Source organism: Capsella rubella, unplaced genomic scaffold, assembly GCF_000375325.1.
Source record: "Capsella rubella cultivar Monte Gargano unplaced genomic scaffold, Caprub1_0 scaffold_4, whole genome shotgun sequence".
NCBI classification, from domain to species: Eukaryota; Viridiplantae; Streptophyta; class Magnoliopsida; order Brassicales; family Brassicaceae; genus Capsella; species Capsella rubella.
In genome coordinates, this window is record NW_006238920.1 from 14,389,350 (window position 1) to 14,404,896 (window position 15,547).

Below are 15,547 nucleotides of genomic sequence, written 5' to 3' on the forward strand. Positions count from 1 at the left end.
TATTATATAAACGAAGGAGCAGATTGGCATCGATTACATAAAACTATGTTTTCTATTCGTGCATGATTTGGAAGAATTTTAATATGTTAAAACTCAACATTGTGAATCAGTCAAAACATAATCAGCGACCATCTTCATGCAAAGCAACGCATTAAATTCAGTTACCTTTCGAGTATGAAAAATATGAGTAGGTCAAAATTCGAATCAATCATCATGTTCCAATCTTAAAAAAAAAAAAAAAATCTCAAATAGGATGAGTATTTGGCAAGTTAAGGCGTGCACAAACTTTGATGATGACGCCACCAATAAAGAATTAAGACCATTCAAACATCCGACCAAGAAACTTGATCCCTTCTTACTCTTTCTTGTTTCTTTCTCTTTTAACACTCTCAAAATACCAACACGACCCTACTAAACACTCTCTTAATGATGCTGAATCATGCACCTCACTTATCCTGGCTAATCCCAAAACTCGTATGTTATTCCAATATATGACGACAGGTCAAAAGAAATAGTCACCAGGTCGGTTCCACTAAAGCCTGACGAAGAAAGTTGCTTGGTAGTCTTGGTGAAAACTGGGTTGGTCCAGATCAGTCAGCAGTTTCACAAGTTTGGTAGAGAATCCTGCATCATAATATATAAAGCTTTTACTGATTTAAAATCAAAGTGCAGACACTAATTAACAGTATATTTCTCCTTTTTTAACCCTTTTAGAGTAACTCGTGTGTTACCTTCAATCTCACGCTGGGGTCAAGAAACAAGTCACGCCTTCCCAACACCTTATAATCACTAATGTCTCTGTTTCCAACTCTCTCCAAATCATGAAACTTTTTCTCAAACCTATATATTATATTTCCTATCTTTTGCCTTCAAACACTATAAATTCAGTTGCATAAATCAGTACCATTCAACCTCAAAACTCTGTGTCTCTTTCCATTCAAGATGACCAATTCAGCTGTCCCGTCCTTGTTCCAGCTTAGCTTTTTCTTGTTCACTCTTCAAGTAATGATTGTTAGCAGGATTAGCGCTGCAACTAGGTTCTACCAATTCAAGGTATCAGCAACGTAAATGTTATCTCAGTATCCAAATTTTGAATGAAAATGGAACACATATTTCATTTCATGCATGCCTTTTTGGTCTATCTTCACTGCATTCAGATATCTAAAAAGAGGTAAACAGAGGTCTGTTGTGTCACTAAATTTTCTAACAGGTACAAACAAAAACACTTACAAGGCTATGCCAAACAAAAGAGATTGTAACAGTGAACGGGAAATTCCCTGGCCCTACAATATCCGCTCAAGAAGATGACAGAATTGTCGTTGAAGTCATCAACATGACCCCCTATAACACCACAATTCATTGGTATGTCGATATACTCATATGCATATACTCATGTACATAATATATAAATGCTTATAAGACAAATTCTAGACTAAAAACCTGTTTCTACTCTGCCCAGGCATGGTATTAAGCAAAAACTATCATGTTGGTATGATGGTCCATCTTATATCACACAATGTCCAATTCAAAGTGGACAAAGTTTCACATACAACTTCACAGTGGCACAACAAAAGGGCACCTTTTTATGGCATGCACACTTTTCTTGGCTTAGGGCTACAGTTTATGGTCCGCTTATTGTATATCCTAAATCATCTGTTCCTTACCCATTCAAGAAACCCTTTAACGAGCATACAATTCTCCTAGGTAATTTTTATTCTTGATAAAGTTAGTCTATTTCACTAAGTGGTTTCACTGAATTTGTTTTCCTCTTGATAAATCTAGGAGAGTATTGGCTTAAGAACGTGGTAGAGCTGGAACAAAATGTACTGGAGAGTGGAGGACCTCCGCCTCCAGCAGATGCATTCACAATTAATGGTCAACCAGGACCTAACTACAATTGCTCCTCTAATGGTAAATATCAGATGAACAATAGTATGATTGGTATATATGGAGAAAACAGATCATAGAACCTTTTTCTATCTTTATATTTCAGATGTTTATAAGATTAAGATAATGCCAAGGAAGACGTACCTACTAAGGCTGATAAATGCTGGCATTAACATGGAGACCTTCTTCACCATAGCTAATCACAAATTGACCATAGTGGAAGTAGATGGTGAGTACACCAAACCATTTGCAACAGAGCGTGTGATGCTTGTACCTGGGCAGACAATGAACGTTCTTGTCACAGCTGATCAAGCCGTTGGGAGATACTACATCGCCATGGGTCCGTATGAGTCTGCAAAGAACGTCAAGTTTCAAAACATATCAGCAACAGCTAATTTCCAATACATTGGTGCATTGCCTAACAGTGTAACAGTACCAGCCAAATTACCTATGTTTAATGATAATATTGCTGTTAAGACTGTCATGGATGGGCTCAGAAGTCTAAATGCAGTTGATGTTCCAAGAAATGTTGACGCTCATCTCTTCATCACAATCGGGATAAACGTAAACAAGTGTAACTCTGAAAATCCAAACAACAAGTGCCAAGGTCCCAGAAAAGGACGACTAGCAGCTTCAATGAACAACATCAGCTTCGTCGAACCTAAAGTCTCGATCTTGGAAGCTTATTACAAGCAACTGGAAGGTTACTTCACTTTAGATTTCCCAACCACGCCGGAGAAAACTTATGACTTTGTCAATGGGGCGCCCAATGACATAGCCAATGACACTCAGGCTGCAAATGGGACCAGAGCAATAGTTTTCGAGTATGGGAGCAGGATACAAATCATCTTCCAGAATACTGGCACACTCACAACAGAAAATCATCCAATTCATCTTCATGGACACAGCTTTTATGTTATCGGCTATGGAACAGGTAACTATGATCAACAAACAGCACAATTTAACCTGGAGGATCCTCCATACTTGAACACTATAGGAGTCCCAGTAGGAGGATGGGCCGCAATTCGTTTTGTTGCCAACAATCCAGGTATTCTCTTACAAAAAAACTCCTTACATCACAACACACATTACATTTTCTGATAAATTCTTCCTTTTATAATGAATAGGCCTCTGGTTATTGCATTGTCATTTCGACATACATCAAACATGGGGAATGAGCACGATGTTTATAGTGAAAAATGGCAAGAAGGTGCAGGAGAGTCTGCCTCATCCTCCTACAGATCTACCAAAGTGCTAGCTTAATTGAAATTAACAAATGGTGACAGGGAACTAGTTTCCAGAGGAAGAATTTTTTTGCAACAACCACAGGAAGAGAAGTACTCGCTTCTATTTTCCTTGCTCTTATTCATTATTCTAGAGCATATGAAATGTCATTCAAAGGGATAGAGAATATGGTATAGACGAAAAAGATTCAGATTCTTTTATTCAGATTTTTTAATATGATCTAACCCCAAAAAAAAAAAAAACAAAGATTGTCTCACGCTAGAAAGCCAAGAGTAAAAAGTAAAAGTATTATGAATTGCTACAAACTGGCGTATCACACAAGGGAAATCCACAAACATAAATAAGAAATTCTTTAATCACCCTATTAGACATTAAAAGTTAATTATGGGTTAACCTTTTCTGAAGTCCAGCACTTTTCTCCTGTTCCACTAGCCGTCGACGAAAACAAAAGCCTCTGATTGCTTTTCAGATTCAAGTAATCAACCTGTCATTAAGGGAAATCATTCATGGAAAACCTGCTTCTACGTAGGGGACAACTTAAGAAAGAAAGTTGAAAAACAAAAAACAAAAAAAAAAACAAAACCTCTTGTGGCTCTAGAAGCATAAGGCAGTACTCAGGAACTGGACCACTTGAGGGATCTAATTTAACTTCTTGGCTTGGTTGCTCACTGTTGTAAGGACTACCAGGAGTAGGACAAATGTAGATAAGCCTTGACCTCAAGGAATTAGCAAACCAAGCTTTCTCTCTTTGCTATATACATGGAGCAATCAAAATCAAAACGATAAACACCAAAAAACTGTTTCTCCCATTCAAAGATAGTACTAAATAGTTACAGAGAGTTATAAGGTTTAAAGATGTATTTCCAACCTGAAGCTTAGTCTGGTCAGGATTCGACGCATCAATGACCTCAATTCTTCCATTGATCCGGAATTGCTCCCAAGTATCCGAGAAATACCAACATATCTTGAAAAGAAAAAACACCATAATAGAATTAACTCGTGATTAAAATCGACCTAAAATAAATTGCTTACCTCAGAAAAAGGACAATGCTTAAGCTCTTCAATCTGCAACAAAAATGCAGAAATTTTTCAGGATCAAAGAGAGCTTTTGAAAAATATCTGCAAGTAGCATAAACAAACAAAGTTTGGAAAATTCATAAGACCTTACGACTACGAAGATCGGTGTTGATTTGAATTCTATCACCGTTCTCTTCAAATCCCCTAAAAAACACCAACAAAAATTGTTCACTACCTGACAAGAATCATAATACAACTAAACCCAGAAATATCACGCATTCATAGATCACCTGAATACAACAGTACGATTCGAAGGCCGTCCGTTTAAACCAATCGTCGCCTGAAACACACACACACACACACACACACAAAATCATCAACAAATTGAGAGAAAATAAAAAATATATATATTAAAAAAAAAAGATGAGAAAGAAGAAGAAGAAGAAACATACGAGCTGAAGGTAAGAAGAGTGGGTTAGATGAGAATTAGCCTCAATGGCACCAAAGAGCAGCTGCTTCCATGGCGCCACAGTTGTTCCCATCGTCTTCTTATCACTTTCTTCCGAGTTCCGACTTGTGTGTGCCATGTTAGCGATGGAAACTTGTGTATTGGATCATCCCCCACCACAGCAAAAACGGTGTCGTGTTGGTTGTTTAGTGTTATCGGGCCTATTGAGCCATAATTTGTATTGGGCTTGCCGTATCTATTAAACAATTAAAACTCAAAACAGATAAAAGGAAAATTACAAATACTTGCTAACCGACTTAAGTGACAAGTGGCAACTGGCAAGTCGTTAAAGTAAAACGGCAGGCAAGGGAAAGCTGAAACAGTAAAACGACACGAGTAGATGGAGAGAGAGATATTTTTATTGGGTGGGGGAAGGTGTTGGGTAAGAGAAGACAGATGTCAACATCAGCTAAGAAAATTAAAAAAAAAAAAAAAAAACTAGAACAGTATCTTAAAGATTATTATTTGTATTTTTGTAAGAAATATAAATAAAATAAAATTAAAACTCAATCACGCCATGAATTGTGGGACCCAGCTCCACCTCCTTTTTGTCGCTTCCTGTCGGTCTTCTCTTTTTTTTTTTTTTTTTTTTTTTTAATAATTCTTCATCTTCTTCTTCGTCTCTCCCTCGTCCTCTTTTTCAAAATTCTCCTCCTCGAAAATTCCAAATAGATGCAATCTCTTTACTTTATATATTTTATTTACAAACCTTTCTATCACTTGGATTTCTTTTTAGTTTATTATTCGTTGTATAATTGTAGCGATTGCCGATATGAATCTATGAATTGATGTAAAGTAGTCAAATTCATTCATTACAACAATAAAGCATGTTTCTTCGTTTTTTTTTCTTTCCTAAACGGATTATTTTTTGTTGCTTTATCGCTCATGTAGAATCATTTACAACCTAGATGGTTCACACGGTTTTTATTATACTTCTCATGAATTTTCCGTGTACATATTATATATATCACAGTATATAGTATAGTTTTAATATAAGATGTTTGATCTTTATCACTTTTAATTAAAATCATATTTCACTTTAGATATGTATGATGTAATGACATCTGAAAAGCTAAGGTAATAGACTTCAATGTAACTAGATATTGGTGTTGTTTGGTAACATTATGTTATGTCGTAATCATTATAAACAAAATGAATTATAGATTGACATAATTCTGTTTTTTTTTTGTCTTTTAGATATTCGATTGCAAAGGTGTGTTAGTGAACTACAAAATAAAGACTTATAAAAACATGATGATCAATATTCTTTTTTAAGTTTTGGATTTTTTAAACCATTGACGAAACTCATCGGTTACTTACACAAAACGGAGATCGTACCAGTTATATATTATTGAATACTGATAATAGTAAAGTTTTTTTTAAAGTCGAGCTAAATTTAGGTGTCAAAAGCCACTAATCACATGTACGCAAGACATGTGGTGTATATACATATAGGTATGGTATTGGGATTTTAAAAATCTAGCTAGGCGATTTGATGGACCATATGGCCAACAAATAGTATCCAATCACAAAATGGGAGGCCGAGAAATAGCTTACAACTCATAGTTCCACTCACACTATGCATTGCATTATGATACACACAAAGAGTTTTATATCCATTTTCACAAATATACATTATTTTAGCAAGAGGACATCATTCCTTACACACGATTTTTCTCTCTTAGAAAAGTATATTTTTTTTTTTTTTTTATGAGGGACCAGAAAGAGCTAGCAAGAGAGAGCGGTCACGAGACATCATCACTAGTCAAAATCAACAAACCCAACTTTTCTTTTTTTCCAACTTTTAATCTTTTTATAACCGAAATTTTCATAAAAGTTTAGTCCATTTTTTTCTCCCGAATTAGACGGATGAAATTATGAAATTACAAAACATAAATATAATATCTGAATCTACATTCTTTTCATGTTGAAAATCCTAGCTATAATGGCATAACAAATACTATTCCAACCTCATATCTATATCCAAAAAAAAATATGTTAGTAAATAATAAGTAAGTCTCTTCTATATATTAGACAGGTATTTATCTGTCTATTGATTAAATCATATTTAAACTATAGGTTTAGTAGAACCGAATGTTTGTACTCCATACACATCTTCAGTATAAGTATAGTAGCTATATTCTCTTAGATAATAAGTTAAAATTTGGGTTCTTCTCTTCTCCGTCTTCTTCGCTGGCTCTTTTTCATCACCCATAAAGTGAAAGGCAACGCATAGAAGAGCCATCACTCACAAACAAAGAAAAGGCAAAAAAAAAAAAAAAAAAAAAAAGTTCTCCAAAAACATTCTTCTCTTTGGCCTTTACTCAAAACCCACACACACATATATCTCTCTCTCTCTCTCTCTGGCTTTCTCTTTGTCGGAAGTCATGGACGCTACGAAGTGGACACAGGTGCTTAAAAGATCTTCCTTTGACACTTCTCTTTTGTTTCTTCTTCTTCTTCTTCTTCTTAACTACTTCCTCCTTTTTCTCTCTTTTCTTTCTCTTACCTTCCTCCATGATCCGTGAAATTTTTCATACTTAATCATATGCATCATATATATCATTATTTCTCTGTCCTCATGTGCTCTTATATAAATAGATGAATAATTTGTGGTTATGGAGAATGGAGATTTGTGTATTTAAGATTTTGTGCACATATATTTCAATAATTTGCATGGGAATACTATTAGTAGTATTTTTGTAGGTTTCGAGGTCGGAAAGAAAAAAATTAGAAAGATGTTATAGGGCAGCTCACGGCACTTTTTCTCAGCCTTTTCATGTAATTAATCATTAATTAGATTTGAGAAACTAATTAAGATATTAAAAGAAAGTCATGATTTGTTATTTACCCTTTGTTCTTGGTGTTCATCTCTTTTCCTTTTTCCACCAAATCATGTATACATATATAGTTCTGTATATATCAAACAAGGAAAAATCTAATGTGCATGTTTCATATGTATATATCTCAGTTTAATTAGTGCTTAGAATTGCAAATTTTAGGGGGAAGTAATCATGTGTTTAATGTCTTAATTAATTAGTTTATTATTTAACTTATGAGTCCTTATGTGTGTTCAAATTAAGCTCTAATTAACTATTTAAAAATCATTTTCTAGGGTTTTCAAGAAATGATGAACGTAAAACCAATGGAGCAGATCATGATTCCCAATAGCAGCACACATCAATCAAACACAACATCTAATGCAAGACCAAACACCATTCTCTCATCTAACGGTGTCTCAGCCGCTGGAGCCCCCGTCTCCGGCGTAAGCAACAACAATAACAATACGGCGGTTGTGGCGGAGAGGAAAGCAAGACCACTAGAGAAACTAAATTGTCCAAGATGTAACTCAACCAACACAAAGTTTTGTTACTACAACAACTATAGTCTCACACAACCAAGATACTTTTGTAAAGGTTGTCGAAGGTATTGGACCGAAGGTGGATCTCTTAGGAATGTTCCTGTGGGGGGAAGCTCAAGAAAGAACAAGAGATCAACTTCTTCTTCCTCATCCAACATTCTTCAAACGATGCCATCTTCACTTGGTTTGACCACAACACTTCCAGATCTAAACCCACCAATTCTCTTCTCCAACCAAATCCCTAATAAATCAAAAGGGTCATCGCAAGATCTCAACTTGTTGTCTTTCCCCGTCATGCAAGATCATCATCATCATGTTCATATGTCTCAGTTTCTTCAGATGCCGAAGATGGAGGGAAATGGTAACATAACTCATCAGCAGCCTTCATCATCTTCTTCTCTCTATGGCTCCTCGTCGTCTCCTGTTTCAGCTCTTGAGCTTTTAAGAACCGGAGTTAATGTTTCCTCAAGATCAGGGATCAACTCATTCATGCCTCCCGGTCCAATGATGGATTCAAACACTGTGCTCTACACTTCTTCAGGTTTTCCAACAATGGTGGATTACAAGCCAAGTAATCTCTCCTTCTCTACTGATCACCAAGGGCTTGGACATAACAGCAACAACAACAACAGGTCCGAAGCTCATAATGATCATCATCAGGAAGGTAGAGTTTTGTTTCCATTTGGGGATCAGATGAAGGAGCTTTCGTCAAGCATAACACAAGAAGTTGATCATGATGATAATCAACAGCAGAAGAGTCATGGAAATCATAATAATAATAATCCAAGCCCTACTAATGGATATTGGAGTGGGATGTTCAGTACTACAGGAGGAGGATCTTCATGGTGAAGCAAAATGATCAAAAAGGAGATTATGAAATTAGCTTTCTAATTCTCTTTCATGATCTTTTGCCTCACATGGGTTACTTTAGTTAAAGTTGTCAGAACTTAGCTAACACAACATAGTCTTTTTATTCTACTTTCTTTTTGGGTTTTTTTTTTAAAAAATTTGGTTTAAATTAATATTTATTATTTTCTAAATGTTTTTATAGTTGGGTTTGATGGTAATTTGGGTTGGGTCTTTTTTTTCTTTCATTTTGGTTTGTTGATGAAGTAGTATATAAATCACGGCGTTGTGTATGGGTAGAAGAATATGTGAATACGAATCTCCCGAGTGTTGTTACATGGGTGGGTATGTAACTAATGTATTCATCGCTTCTTCTAACTGTACGTATAAGTGGTTTCGTTACAGATTTTATTCATATAAATATTCTCGATTTATAAGTTAGTGTGATGAACACTTTAAATCGAATGTTGCTTGGGAGATTAATAACGAAATTATCCTGTATAACAAAGAATAGTTTTCTTCAAACTCATGCACTTTGTTTTTTATATGTGATTTTTCTTTTGACATATGTTAAAATTCTTTGAAAACCAAATAACCGATTATCTAGTTTCATTAATTTTTAAAAGTAATTATATTATAATATATGAACCACATTCTATGTTTTCTTTTGATTAAAATAAAAGTCAACAACAAAGATCAATATACTTTGACTTATGGATCGTTAATATGTAGATTATTTTGTAGTGAATAAAATTTGATGTGGTTAGTGATCCATTCTAAACTGTTATTTATCGTGCGGAATCATATACGTATAGTGTTTCAAACTGTTAGTTTGGGGGAGAAATTAATTAACGAAATAGTAGTGACATCTCAAAATAGAAATTACCGTTACGTCAACTCGGTTAAGGCTTGGACGGAGGAAGAGATATTTAATTGATGCAATGTCGTTTATCACTGTCAAAATAGCATTGAAAACAAACAAGAAATCGAAAGATACGGCACAAGAAATCAAGAATACGAAACTTCTCCGAAGCTTACCTTTTGGATAAATAATATATATGTGGAGTGGGAATGCGTCGTGTTCACGGCCCATTTAGAACTTTCCACGAAACCACCTAATAATCAGCTGCTTCCGTACTCACTGACTCGCATCTATCTTGGAATGGAATCACAGCCCTTCATTATTAGAATCCAACGGCTATAGTTCAAGAGAGAGTCTTAGACCACACAGATTAGGCTCGAACGTGACATTCACATCGGTACAGATACGCCACTCACTTATATATTCCATTGGACTAATCAAATTAGTTCACCAAAATCTCTTCTCTCTCTCTCTTCTCTATCATCTTCCTCTAATGGAACCAACCGAGAAATCCATGATACTAGAAAGTACCACGAAGATGGAGACCAAATACGAAGATATGTTACCGGTTATGGCGGATAAGATGGATGTTGAAGACTTTGTATCAGAGTTATGCAAAGGTTTCAGTTTGCTTGCGGATCCACAGAGAGATCTCATCACAGCCGAGTCTCTAAGACGAAACTCAGGGATACTTGGGATTCAAGGTATGAGCAAGGAAGATGCTGAAGGAATGGTTAGAGAAGGTGACCTCGATGGAGATGGTGCTCTTAACCAAACCGAATTCTGCGTTCTCATGGTTCGGTTAAGCCCCGAGATGATGGAAGATGCACAAACTTGGCTGGAGAAAGCACTCACCCAAGAACTCTCTAATCACAATCACTCTTCTCTTCCTTGATCATCCCATCCTATCCTCCTTTCTTGTGTATTATTATCTTTCTTCTTATCAAATGTTTCTGAATATAAATGAAAGAGCTCTCTTTGATCATGAAAAACTTATATGATTTGACAGAACCCAATCTTTGATAATATTCCGATTCCAAAAGAGATCATTGTCATTATAAGAAACTACTAATACGTCTACTACACCACATATGATATGTAGCGTATACCACTCAAGTCATAAGTGGTCAAGACTCGTACTAGAAGATCTCCTTCTTCCACTAGCCGCCTACCTTTCAATCTTTCATCATCATCCCTCAAAGCATACTCAACGGAAACAACCCTATCCAATATTCTGCTGCCAAGAAAGGGAATATTACTTGGCCAATCACTATCTGTTAGATTAAAAAGGTACTAATAAGTGTGTCTGTGTGTGTGTTTTTTTATCTGTTTTGTGTACAGTCAAGGGACTTGGTTGCATCTTCCTGGGTTGCAAATCTAACAAAGCAAAATTTCGCCTAATACGAACACTACACCATATGGCTCGAAGTGTCTCTCCATATCGGACAAAGTTGATGACAAAGAGTGTCTTTTGTAGGCCTCTGATTTTGAGGCTTCCCACGTTCACCCTGAAAAACAGAAGAATGGTAATGTCATTCCCACGGATTGCATCTTCAGCAATCAGCATCACGCACATCCTCAAAATACACAAAAGGATAACCTGAAAGAAGATAAAAACACAAGATATAACAAAGCAGAGCACATAACTTGACACTCTGTTTCAGCCTACAAAGAACAAGAGTTAGTCAATGAGAAAACACATTTTCACCTATAGAAAGACAACAACATGTCAACAACGACAACAATGAAACTAAAATAAATATACAACACATGCATCGACTGTGGAGGCTGGTACATAAGATGTAGAGACGTTCCATGATGTAGTAGTGAATAAAGATGTATAGTTGTAGAATGTAGCCTATGAGAGGGTAATAAAAATAAAAACCTAATTCTTTGTTCAATTTTGAATGATTGCTTAGCCTCGCTTCACCATTCTAATGTGGTGTTCTATTTGCAGGAAGAAGTTGGCAATCCCATGAATACGACAACTCCGCTGTTAAACACAATCGCTAAGACCATCTCCAATGGTTGAACCTTATGAAGGGTTCATAACTATTTTTTAGGAATAAATTTTGGTATTTTTGAAGTTAAGAATTTCAATTGAAGTCTTTAGTTTTTTTCCCCTCCAATGGTAGGTTCTTCCTCTCCTCATCTCTCTGCTCTCTCTCTCTCTCGTTCCGGTTCCGGAACCACCGAAATAAACGACGGCAACACCACTTCCCTGAAACTGTATTCTTCATCCTTCACAAAAGCTTCCATTTCCAACCACAAAAAAGACTTAAAGTTTCGAGATTTTAATAGATTTGGTCGGGTTTTCGAATTTGGTTTCTGGGTAAGATAGAGAGATTTTGTCGGCGAAAGAGAAAGAGAAAAAAATAAAATTAACCATTTAATAATTAAAGAGTGCACAACCAATGGCTAAATGCCACGTTCTTTTAAGCACCGATGTTTAAACTCGTTAGTTTAGGAGCGACCTTTAGCTAATTAATCATTTATGATTTAATTTTAATTACATTAAATCTAACAACCCCATTATAAACCTCCCTTTGGAGGTGCCCTAACACACTCATGTTCCGTTTGAATTCTCTCAACATTCACTCTTCGAACAGTAATGCCTAAGAAGTTAAACACTACAACATAGCAAAAGGAGTACAAGTGCAAAAGCGTGTTATGGACGGCTGACGCTATCATCCAGGGCATATTTGGTATTTCTTCAGTTATCAAGTGGTTATAAACCCAGAATCTGTGCTAGCTTTTCAATTTCTTTCATAGCAAAAGAAAAAAAAAACAAAAAGCAAAACCTTATAAAACCTTCTGTACATTAAACTAAAGGACAACCACAAAGAAAAAAACAGAGTAAACATTCTCTAGTCTGCGCTTTTGTCCAGACTCTCTCAACCAATAAAACCAGCCCACGTGGCTGCTGACTCTTAAAAACGTTTTAATCACTAGCCGTCCCTGATCTCTCGTGCCACATCGAACGATCCAGATTTTCTACTACTTTTAATCCTCAACAACCCATACAGCTTCCTAAACTCTTTCACCGCCGGCGAACTCCCTCCTCCTCCACCGCCGCAAAGCGATCCACTCATATCTTCGGAGACTTCCTCCGTCGTCGCTCTTCTGGAACCGCTTTCAAGAAGCAAACGCCGTCCAGTTCCTCTGCGATCGCCATCAGTCTGCAAAGCGTTGATGACATACTTCAAAGCCCGAGTCGGCGAGTTACGATTGGCGATCATGAGCTCACCTATCTCGGCGGGGCTCAAAGACGCGCCGTTTTGGAATATTCCTTCGACTTGAGAGAAAAGCTTATGCTCTTTAACGCCCAAGTAGTTGTTAGCGAGCGTTTTAAACGCCGTGAAATCACATAAAGGGAAATGGATGTGAACGTCGACCCGACCCGGTCGAAGCATAGCCGGGTCAATTAGTTCTTTCCCAGTCATGGTAAAGACCATGATCCGTTCATCGGCGGTGCAAGAGCTGAGGATACTATCAGTAAAATTCAAAATCCCTGATAAACTCACAGCCGTTGATTTCGCCGAGAGGTACCGATCCAGATCCTCGATGACGATCACGGATTTGCCTCTCGTTTGTAAGAGAAGCATCTTAAGATCGGAATCATCCACGACTTTGGTGAGATCTATATCGTAGACATCGTAGTCCAAGAAATTCGCCATGGCCGCGACGAAGCTTGATTTTCCGGTGCCGGAAGGTCCGTAGAGGAGGTAACTCCGTTTCCAAACACGGCCGAGACGGTTATAGTACTGTTTGCCTTTGAGGAAAGATTCGAGATCGGATTTGACCTTGTTTTTAAGATCCGTTTCCATGGCGATGTTGTCAAAGGTGCAAGGGTGATCGAAGGGGATGGATCTCCACCGTCCGTTCTTCTTCTTGTTATTACTGAGAACATCGACGTTCATGAAGAGCTTGAGGTCTGTGTTCCTCTGTTCAAGCTCATCGGACACTGTGTGTATATGCTGGAGATAGGAGCCGAGGATCCTTCGTTTGTCAGCTTTACGAATCTTCAAAACGAAGTGTCTAACGCCGTCTTCGTCGTGTCCATTGATCCAGCAAACTCTAGCGCCAAGAAACTCGTCGCCAACGACTTGGTTCCGATCTAAACGGAGGATGATCTCGTTAGACTTTTTCCCGGTGAAGAGGTTCGTGAAATCGGAATTCTCGATGGAGCTTAAGGAATTGAGATAGGCGTACACTTTGCGGTAGAGGTGATTCTCTTGCAGGTTGTCGTTGAACTCTGGAACTTTGTAGAATTGGTAAACGTGAAACATGTCGATGAGGTTCCTCCTCCAGAGCTTGACCATGTAGATGAATCCAGTTTTGAATAACGCGATCCTAATTAAGAACAGAGCAAACGCAGCCACGAGTAACAAGAGAATCGAATCCCAGAGAATCCCCATGGAAACAAAACCAAAAACAAAATATTCTCAGAATCTGTTAGCAAAACGATGAAAAAGAAGAAGAGGTGGTTAGAGTAGAGAATATAGAAGAAATCAAAGGCATGTCCGGAGAATTGTGAGAAAAAGAAGAGAAGAGAGTGATTTTTTATTTGACGGGAGATATATAGAACAAGAGAGTTCGTTCCTCAGGAATATTAATTAAGAAGAACGAACGAAAACACTCGGAGAAAGCCGAAAAGGACGACGAGGAATAGTTATCGTATATATTTTTTTTAATAAATAAATAAATTAGGCGTGACGGAGACGATGCAACTGAGCAATCAAAAGGGTTGATTTATGTAAAATCAAGGTGACGGCGATTATTTGTTTGAAAGGTTCAAATCACACTTCTCTCTCTCTATTTGACAGGTGATTTCGAAGATTTGGTTTTCTCTTTAGGTACGTACTCCTTCTCCCACATGGCATAAAACAAATTAGAGTAATAAATAGGAGGAAACAAATCATTCCTTTGTAGACATATTTTTTTTTCTTTTTTGGTGTTGGTGTTTTATTCATGTATTTCTTTAATTACACAACACAATACATTTTTATAAAAAAAAAAATATAAAGATGAGAAAATATATATACATGAATAAAAAATCAAGTGGATAAGTGTAATATATATTTTTAAAAATATTTATTGGCAAATATTAACACAGGGTGATTTATTGGTAAACATGATACATAGTGCATTTAATACGGCATCTGAAATATTCTTAGTTGTTGCTAACTACAGTAGTTTCAATTAACTATCGTGCCTATACGAACTTCTAAAGTCAACTTCATTTGAGAATATTAAGGCAACAGGTTTTATTTGTTTTTTGTTTTTTCTTTTGTTGGATACAATAGATAATTATTTTGTTTTCATAACTCGAATATTCCACATGTATTTATTTATTACACAATCGGTATCAAGGACAGGAGTTTTTAGCTAATTCACTTAAGCAACAAGCTAAATTTATCTGTCATTTTTTGTTTTTTTTTTAAAATTTAATTTGTCAGCCAAATTTTTTAAGGTCGGCGCAAGATGAGTTTAAGCAACTTTAATTTATTTTATCAGTTTTTGTCAAGCGGCGTAAACCTTTGAGATATTGAAGCGTTTTAATTGATAACCAACTCGTAAAGTTTAATATTAGGAATATTAATTAGTTAGAGAGATGACTAGTTATATTATGAATGACTAGACTTGACACTTGTTTTTAGTTTCTTCTGATGACAAAGAATGAACGAATATATCCATCAATTAGATCAAAAGACATCTTTTTGTATACTTCATATTTCATGATTAACCACAAAAGCTTTTAGTCTCCACTACCAACTAAACATTTTTCATTAAAATTAGAAAACTATTTTATCATTCCGTA

The 15,547-nt window shown here is 36.4% G+C and overlaps 6 protein-coding genes across 7 annotated transcripts; 3 read left to right on the forward strand and 3 right to left on the reverse strand.

Annotated features, from left to right (window-relative positions):
• Nucleotides 1–630: 630 nt before the first annotated feature.
• Nucleotides 631–937, reverse strand: LOC111831120. The gene is made up of 2 exons (XM_023784671.1): nucleotides 921–937; nucleotides 631–867 (listed from the first exon to the last, which is right to left on the reverse strand). Exons 1-2 carry the CDS (start codon nucleotides 935–937, stop codon nucleotides 711–713), a joined length of 174 nt encoding a protein of 57 aa, XP_023640439.1. The 3' UTR covers nucleotides 631–710.
• Nucleotides 772–3,332, forward strand: LOC17889421 (laccase-6). The gene is made up of 6 exons (XM_006296392.2): nucleotides 772–1,053; nucleotides 1,211–1,362; nucleotides 1,460–1,704; nucleotides 1,783–1,911; nucleotides 1,994–2,935; nucleotides 3,015–3,332. The coding sequence occupies exons 1-6, from the start codon at nucleotides 943–945 to the stop codon at nucleotides 3,143–3,145; spliced, it is 1,710 nt and encodes a 569-aa protein (XP_006296454.1). The 5' UTR covers nucleotides 772–942; the 3' UTR covers nucleotides 3,146–3,332.
• Nucleotides 3,333–3,403: 71 nt separating this feature from the next.
• LOC17889000 (pyridoxine/pyridoxamine 5'-phosphate oxidase 2) lies at nucleotides 3,404–4,737 on the reverse strand. Its single transcript, XM_006296246.2, has 7 exons — nucleotides 4,602–4,737; nucleotides 4,440–4,489; nucleotides 4,296–4,353; nucleotides 4,165–4,197; nucleotides 4,001–4,096; nucleotides 3,716–3,883; nucleotides 3,404–3,616 (listed from the first exon to the last, which is right to left on the reverse strand). The coding sequence occupies exons 1-7, from the start codon at nucleotides 4,734–4,736 to the stop codon at nucleotides 3,515–3,517; spliced, it is 642 nt and encodes a 213-aa protein (XP_006296308.1). The 5' UTR covers nucleotide 4,737; the 3' UTR covers nucleotides 3,404–3,514.
• A 2,160-nt stretch (nucleotides 4,738–6,897) lies between these two features.
• On the forward strand, nucleotides 6,898–9,301 carry LOC17888873 (dof zinc finger protein DOF2.5). Of its 2 annotated transcripts, none has more exons than XM_006294385.2 (2): nucleotides 6,898–7,068; nucleotides 7,773–9,301. In XM_006294385.2, the coding sequence occupies exons 1-2, from the start codon at nucleotides 7,045–7,047 to the stop codon at nucleotides 8,865–8,867; spliced, it is 1,119 nt and encodes a 372-aa protein (XP_006294447.1). In that variant the 5' UTR covers nucleotides 6,898–7,044; the 3' UTR covers nucleotides 8,868–9,301. The 2 variants fall into 2 exon arrangements, with proteins under 2 accessions (XP_006294447.1, XP_023639741.1); XM_023783973.1 differs by lacking the exon at nucleotides 6,898–7,068 and adding an exon at nucleotides 7,115–7,438.
• An 860-nt stretch (nucleotides 9,302–10,161) lies between these two features.
• Nucleotides 10,162–10,737, forward strand: LOC17890543 (calcium-binding protein KIC). The gene has a single exon (XM_006295658.2). The coding sequence runs from the start codon at nucleotides 10,220–10,222 to the stop codon at nucleotides 10,619–10,621; it is 402 nt and encodes a 133-aa protein (XP_006295720.1). The 5' UTR covers nucleotides 10,162–10,219; the 3' UTR covers nucleotides 10,622–10,737.
• Nucleotides 10,738–12,451: 1,714 nt separating this feature from the next.
• On the reverse strand, nucleotides 12,452–14,643 carry LOC17889590 (AAA-ATPase At2g46620). The gene has a single exon (XM_006294037.2). It carries the CDS (start codon nucleotides 14,142–14,144, stop codon nucleotides 12,675–12,677), a length of 1,470 nt encoding a protein of 489 aa, XP_006294099.1. The 5' UTR covers nucleotides 14,145–14,643; the 3' UTR covers nucleotides 12,452–12,674.
• Nucleotides 14,644–15,547: the final 904 nt, after the last annotated feature.

What these genes read in the sequence shown, in the direction of transcription:
- LOC17889421 (XM_006296392.2), top strand. Translation starts at nt 943, where the DNA reads ATGACCAATTCAGCTGTCCCGTCCTTGTTCCAGCTTAGCTTTTTCTTG. An exon ending in CTACAATTGCTCCTCTAATG is followed by an intron (nt 1,912 to 1,993) that starts GTAAATATCAGA and finishes TTTATATTTCAG; the next exon opens with ATGTTTATAAGATTAAGATA. An exon ending in TTTTGTTGCCAACAATCCAG is followed by an intron (nt 2,936 to 3,014) that starts GTATTCTCTTAC and finishes TATAATGAATAG; the next exon opens with GCCTCTGGTTATTGCATTGT.
- LOC17889000 (XM_006296246.2), bottom strand. Translation starts at nt 4,736, where the DNA reads ATGGCACACACAAGTCGGAACTCGGAAGAAAGTGATAAGAAGACGATG. An exon ending in ACTCTTCTTACCTTCAGCTC is followed by an intron (nt 4,490 to 4,601) that starts GTATGTTTCTTC and finishes TGTGTGTTTCAG; the next exon opens with GCGACGATTGGTTTAAACGG. An exon ending in TGCTTCTAGAGCCACAAGAG is followed by an intron (nt 3,617 to 3,715) that starts GTTTTGTTTTTT and finishes CCTTAATGACAG; the next exon opens with GTTGATTACTTGAATCTGAA.
- LOC17888873 (XM_006294385.2), top strand. Translation starts at nt 7,045, where the DNA reads ATGGACGCTACGAAGTGGACACAG. An exon ending in ACGCTACGAAGTGGACACAG is followed by an intron (nt 7,069 to 7,772) that starts GTGCTTAAAAGA and finishes ATCATTTTCTAG; the next exon opens with GGTTTTCAAGAAATGATGAA.
- LOC17890543 (XM_006295658.2), top strand. Translation starts at nt 10,220, where the DNA reads ATGGAACCAACCGAGAAATCCATGATACTAGAAAGTACCACGAAGATG.
- LOC17889590 (XM_006294037.2), bottom strand. Translation starts at nt 14,144, where the DNA reads ATGGGGATTCTCTGGGATTCGATTCTCTTGTTACTCGTGGCTGCGTTT.